Here is a 6,213-nt window from a genome sequence, read left to right on the forward strand (position 1 = left end):
AAAAAAAAAAAAAAAAAAAAAAAAAAAAAAAAAAAAAAAAAACCATAAATAGCAACAACAAAAAAAGGAGTCCTGTCATTTTGAAATATAATGATCACATAGCCTGTTTCAGTAATTTGTGTCTTCTTTTTCATTTCTAACAATAACCTCTTGAACCATCTGCTGGAGGTTTTTTCCATAGTGATTGGTTGCTGAAATGGGACCCTGGTGCAGGCTTCATTCCTAAGTGGACTGACTAGGGTGTACGGTCAGCAGTGACACTACCTGGAGAGGCTGATGCTTTGTCAGTGCTGGACTTCGCTCAGGCCCATTAGCAATCCACAGCCAGCCTTGTGCATCTGCTCTCCTTGTTAACACCGACCCACTCAACAACCCTCATACTGCTGTTATTAATCAGCTGTGCTGGCTTTTGAAACTCATGCTCAATCAGTTTGTCAATAGTTGTAACTATTGCAATCTCGGGGCATATACTGAGACCAATGGCTTCCCCATCTGCCTGCCTGCCTGTCACCTAAAAGGTATAACACTGTTATGTGGAAGGTAGCCTGCCTGACAGGGCATGGGACATGTTTCACAAGGACTTACTGCTGGGGAAGATGAGTTCTACAGCAGTATCTTTTGAAGTTTCTATGCTGAAGAACCAGTTATTATTTTTTTTTTTTTCACCTATCATGGACCAGTACCCTAAAGATGAATTGTTAGAAAAAATGAAGTTTAAAAACATACAAGGAACAAGTCACTATTTTTTATTAGAGTCAATAGACAAAATCCCTTTGTCCAATTGCTATAAAAGTTTCCTGTGCTTAATCTCAATTTCTACACTCATTTGATTGTAGATCGGTTACAGTTGTGGAGTGGCCTCAGTTCATAGATGACACTTTGAGTAGCACCATCCTAAAGCAAACCAGAATCAGGCATAGGTCCAGTTGAGAATAACTACCCAAAGACCGGAGTGCCTTTCAAAGAGGAAGTGGGCACACATCATTTATTCCATGCACATCTGTGAAAAAGCTGTACATATTTGATTAGATTGTTCTTCCTAACCATCTCCAAAAATACTTTTTTGTATATTTCCCATAGACAAGGACGGCCTAGCCTTCTCAAATGCTCATCACAGGGAAACGCAACCACAAACATGACTTTTCTCTTTAAAACAGGGCACAGTGGGATTTGAAAACCAGATCAACAAATGCCTGGAACTGGCTGAATACCTCTATGCCAAGATTAAAAACAGAGAAGAATTTGAGATGGTTTTCGATGGTGAGGTAGGTAGTCATCCTGGACCAGGTACACAGTATTTCCAGAAAAGGTATTGAGGGAAGCTCCTGAAGCTGGATTTTCCCATATTGTCAGAAACTGCTTCAAAATTTTTATTCTTATACACTCTTAATTCCTCTCTTTAATTCCTACCATGTCTGTGAACTTTTCTTCTGTTAGCACTGGGACGACTTTTTCCTTTATGTCGTTTAAAACTGTGTTGTTCTTGGCCAGCTTTGGGCAGACAAGAGGTCTTTCCTTGACAGGTCTGAATCCTTCATCATTCTTGAGTTTGTTTTGTGTTGAACCTTTATGACAAAGTGTTTTCCAGGCTGGGCATGGTGGCTCACACCTGTAATCCCAGCATTTTGGGAGGCCAAGGCAGGAAGATTGCTTGAGTCCAGGAGTTCAAGACGAGCCTGGGCAACATAGCAAGACCCTGTCTCTATAAGAAAAAAATATATAACTTAGAAATTTTTAAAAATGATAAAGTGGTTTTCATTTCCAAGAAGCTTATAGGGTGGGTATATTCTTACCTCCCAAGACTTGTTCTAAAATGAGGTTCTACTTAACATAGACTCATAAGGAGGAGAGCAAGATAAAATTGTCTCTGCCCTGAGTTCATGTGCATACTGCACACAGTAAAGTATCTGTCAGAGTTTACTGAGTATCCACTATGTGCCAGGCCTCCTGCTAGGACCCAGATTCTAGAGTATTGAACAAAACAGATACTTTCTTTGACCCAGTGGAGCTCACACTTGAATAAAGAAAGATGGATAGGAGCCAGTGTTGAATAAAAGAAAATCCACTTATAAGCCAGTATAATATAACACTGCCTACAGTCAACATTATTCTATTTATCAGGCAACCTAAACTACTACGAACACATGTGAATCACCAAATGAACAAAAAAGAGCCCCGGGCAGTTTAAAATCAATGACACTGCTCCGATCATTTACGTACTACTTTAAACACTCTTAATAGCAGATTAAAAACAACAAATGTGATATCTCAAATCAATTAGAGACAGGCACAGTAATGGCAAACAGCAACTAGGAAGAAAACTTTAAAACTATAGCAAGAAGACACAGAACTCAAAAAGCACGGAATCTTTACAGGAGGGACACTAAACAGTTTGAGGCATCTCAGCAGGTCTTACCTTATGCTGTAGAACCAGTCTTTTGGGTTTTTTTTTTAGGAGCAATTCTATTAATTGATATAACCAGTCTTAATGTTTATTATGATAGTCCTGATTCATCAAGAAAAGATTCAGTATCAATATAATAAACTAAATAAAATATTCAGCATCCATAAACTATGTTTCAAGTATCTTCTATATGACAAGATGGACAGATGGATACCTTTTTTAAAAAATTGCCCAAATGTAATTATTTGTAACATTTTAATGTTTAAAGTTGGTAACCTTAGTTACCTAGAAAATTGGTTGTAGGGAACAGCTCTCTTGCCAGATATGATTGGATAAATGAAGCATTGTTCTCCCTAGTGTGGAAGTAACATTGCCTTTGAGATGAACATTCAACCTCTTTCTTTGGTCTAAGAGACTTCCACCAAGGATGCATATTGGTTTGGGAACAGTTTTCTCTCAAGTTATCATAATTTTCTTTGTTTGTTTGTCTGTTAAAATCTCTGCAGCCTGAGCACACAAACGTCTGTTTTTGGTATATTCCACAAAGCCTCAGGGGTGTGCCAGACAGCCCTCAACGACGGGAAAAGCTACACAAGGTATAGACTCGCTTTTTGTTTCATCTAATCGTCTGCAATTTCTCTGGCTGGTCAGGACATCCTCATTCCAATGTGCCTTTCTAGTGGGGGAAATATAAAAAATAAAGCCTTGGCATGGGTTTCTAGTAATGGGGTGGTGGAGAGCCATCTTGTTATATTCCTCTTGAGCCTGCATCACCCCCTTACTGTGGTTACCACAGGAACTTTTAAAGGATGCATCTTGTCTCCTTGTCCTTGGTTGATGTTCTTCATTAAAGGAGCCCTACGCAGGATAAGGGAATAATGTGCATATTCCTAGGGACGTTCTAGATTAAACTGTGTCTGTTACAATAACCTTTTAAGTTCAAGCAAACTGTAATGCTGATTCATTCTAACTGTTTTCTATATCCAGTTTATATCTTATCCAGGGTTCTTAAGATTATATTTAATTTATATAACATTTAATCCATCCAACCATTTAACAAATATTTGTTAAACACAATCTATGTGCCAGGCAGTATCCTGGGCTCTGAGTTATGCAAAACCCTGAATTTCTGGTGTTGTCTATAAGAGTTTTTTGGTTTTGTCTTCATTTTTTATTTTACTATCATTGTTCCATGACTGACTTTCAAAATTCAGTTGCACGGTACTTTCTGAGGGAACCCGTGACCAGGTAGTCATTTGATATTAGCCCCCAAAGATTCTTGGATATGAAATATTTCTTTGCTTTTATGTCATTGTAAACACAAATAGTAAAATGCAAGTTGGGTCCAATTGTTAAAAAGAGAGGGTATTAATATCAATCTTGAGTTTTGTTTTGTGTTTTCCATCACAAGGTGGCTCCAAAAATCAAAGCCCTGATGATGGAGTCAGGCACGACCATGGTTGGCTACCAGCCCCAGGGGGACAAGGCAAACTTCTTCCGGATGGTCATCTCTAACCCAGCCGCTACCCAGTCTGACATTGACTTCCTCATTGAGGAGATAGAAAGACTGGGCCAGGATCTGTAATCACCCTTCGCAGAACATGAGTTTCTGGGAATGCCTTTTCCCTCTGGCACTCCAGAACAAACCTCTTTATGTTGCTGAAACACATAGGCCATTTCATTGAGGGAAAACATAATATCTTGAAGAATATTGTTAAAACATTACATAAAGCTTGTTTGTTTAGTTAGCAGGAAATAGTGTTCTTTTTAAAAAAGTTGCACATTAGGAACAGAGTATATATGTACAGTTATACATACCTCTCTCTATATATACATGTATAGTGAGTGTGGCTTAGTAATAGACCACAGCATGTTTCCCGCTCCAAGAGAATTCACCTTACCTTCAGCAGTTACCGAGGAGCTAAACACGCTGCCAACCAGCTTGTCCAGTAACTCCAGGAAAGCTGTTTTTCAAAACGCCATGTCCTAGGGGCCAAGGGAAATGCTGTTGGTGAGAATCGACCTCACTGTCAGCGTTTCTCCACCTGAAGTGCTGATGGATGAGAAAAACCACCACCAGATGACAAGTCACACCCTCCCCATTAGCATTCTGTTAAGGGAAAATAGTAGCAGAGTCATTGTTGTACTATGGCTGTATTTTTAGGGATTAATTTGTGTAGATTGTGTAAATTACTGTTGTCTGACCTTGGTGGCGGGAGGGGGAGATTATGTGTCATGATTTCAATGATTGTTTAATTGTAGGTCAATGAAATATTTGCTTATTTATATTCAGAGATGTACCATGTTAAAGAGGTGTCTTGTATTTTCTTCCCATTTGTAATGTATCTTATTTATATATTAATGAAGTAAGTTCTGAAAACGTTTATGGTATTTTCGTGCATTTGTGAGCCAAAGAGAAAAGATTAAAATTAGTGAGACTTGTATTTATATTAGAGTGCCCTTAAAATAATGATTTAAGCATTTTACTGTCTGTAAAAGAATTCTAAGATTGTACATAGAGTCATATATATGGAAATCCTGTTACTTAAATAGCATCTGCTCTTCTCTTACCCTCTCTGTCTGGCTGTACGTCTGGTGTTCTCAATGCTTTTCTAGTAATTGTTGGATAATAACTAGATCTCCTGTAATTTTGTAGTAGCTGATGACCAATCTCTGTGACTCACTTAGCTGAAACCTAAGGCAACATTTCCGAAGACCTTCTGAAGATCTCAGATAAAGTGACCAGGCTCACAACTGTTTTTGAAGAAGGGCAATTCACACTGTGCGTTTTAGAGTATGCAAGAAGAACATAAATAAATAAAAATATTCTCCATGGAGAATTTGAACAAAATTTTCTTCTAGTTTGTGTTTCATACAGAGATGTTTCTAATTATAGTTCCTTGGGTTGCCCATAGCCCATTTGCTTTCTATTGGCTGACTTTAGATGATGCTCAGTACCCTGATTAAGCTGAAGGAGACTCGATCCACTGTCACAGGCTCTGAAGCTCCTCATCTATAAAATCATTATGGTCGTGCACACCTGTAATCCTAGCACTTTGGGAGGCTGAGGCAGGCAGATCACTTGAGCTCAGGAGTTCGAGACCAGCCTGCACAACATGGCGAAACCCTGTCTCTGCAAAAAATATAAAAATTAGCCGGCTGTGGTGATGCACACCTGTAGTCCCAGCTACTTGGGAGCCTGAGGTGCAAGGATCACTTGAGCCTGGGAGATCAAGGCTGCAGTGAGCTGAAATTGTGCCACTGCACTCCAGCCTGGGTGACAGAGTGAGACCCTGTCTCAATCAATCAATAAAATCATTATGATTATAATTAATTCAATGTGCAGTTCAAGCCTTGAGCAAGAAAAGCCATCCCTGTTTCTCCTTTTCCTACTTGCATCTTGGAATTACATTCATTCAGTCATTCAACAAAAGACAAGTATTCCTTCTAGTGGGCACCTTATATCACTAGGTGTCTGTGCTAAGTGAATGCCTCTAAGATCACAGAAGCATAACTTCCTGCTGCTTTATGCTTGTAGAGTGGTCCCAATTCACTTCCTAGGGAAATATATTTTGGTGCTAGATCATTAGGATATGGGACCCATTTTCTACAATATTCTTTGTGTGTGTGTGTGTGTGTGTGTGTGTGTGTGTGTGATGGAATCTCACTCTGTCACCAGGCTGGAGTGCAGTGGCGCCATCTTGGCTCACTGCAACCTCCGCCTCCCTGGTTCAAGCGATTCTCCTGCCTCAGTCTACTGAGTAGCTGGGATTACAGGCATGCTCCACCACACCCAGCTAATTTTTGTA

The 6,213-nt window shown here is 39.4% G+C and overlaps 1 protein-coding gene across 2 annotated transcripts in view; it reads left to right on the top strand.

The window, feature by feature from the left end:
* Positions 1-5,255, top strand: part of GAD1 (glutamate decarboxylase 1) — a 46,384-nt gene extending 41,129 nt beyond the window's left edge. For both annotated transcript variants that reach the window (XM_025404678.1, XM_025404679.1), the window contains exons 15-17: positions 1,158-1,265; positions 2,911-3,000; positions 3,816-5,255. In XM_025404678.1, the coding sequence (XP_025260463.1) occupies positions 1,158-1,265; positions 2,911-3,000; positions 3,816-3,989 (372 nt within the window). In that variant the 3' untranslated portion in view covers positions 3,990-5,255. The remainder of the gene's footprint in view (positions 1-1,157; positions 1,266-2,910; positions 3,001-3,815) is intronic.
* The last annotated feature ends 958 nt before the right edge of the window (positions 5,256-6,213 follow it).

The sequence above is a fragment of the Theropithecus gelada genome, chromosome 12, assembly GCF_003255815.1.
Source record: "Theropithecus gelada isolate Dixy chromosome 12, Tgel_1.0, whole genome shotgun sequence".
Classification (NCBI taxonomy): Eukaryota; Metazoa; Chordata; class Mammalia; order Primates; family Cercopithecidae; genus Theropithecus; species Theropithecus gelada.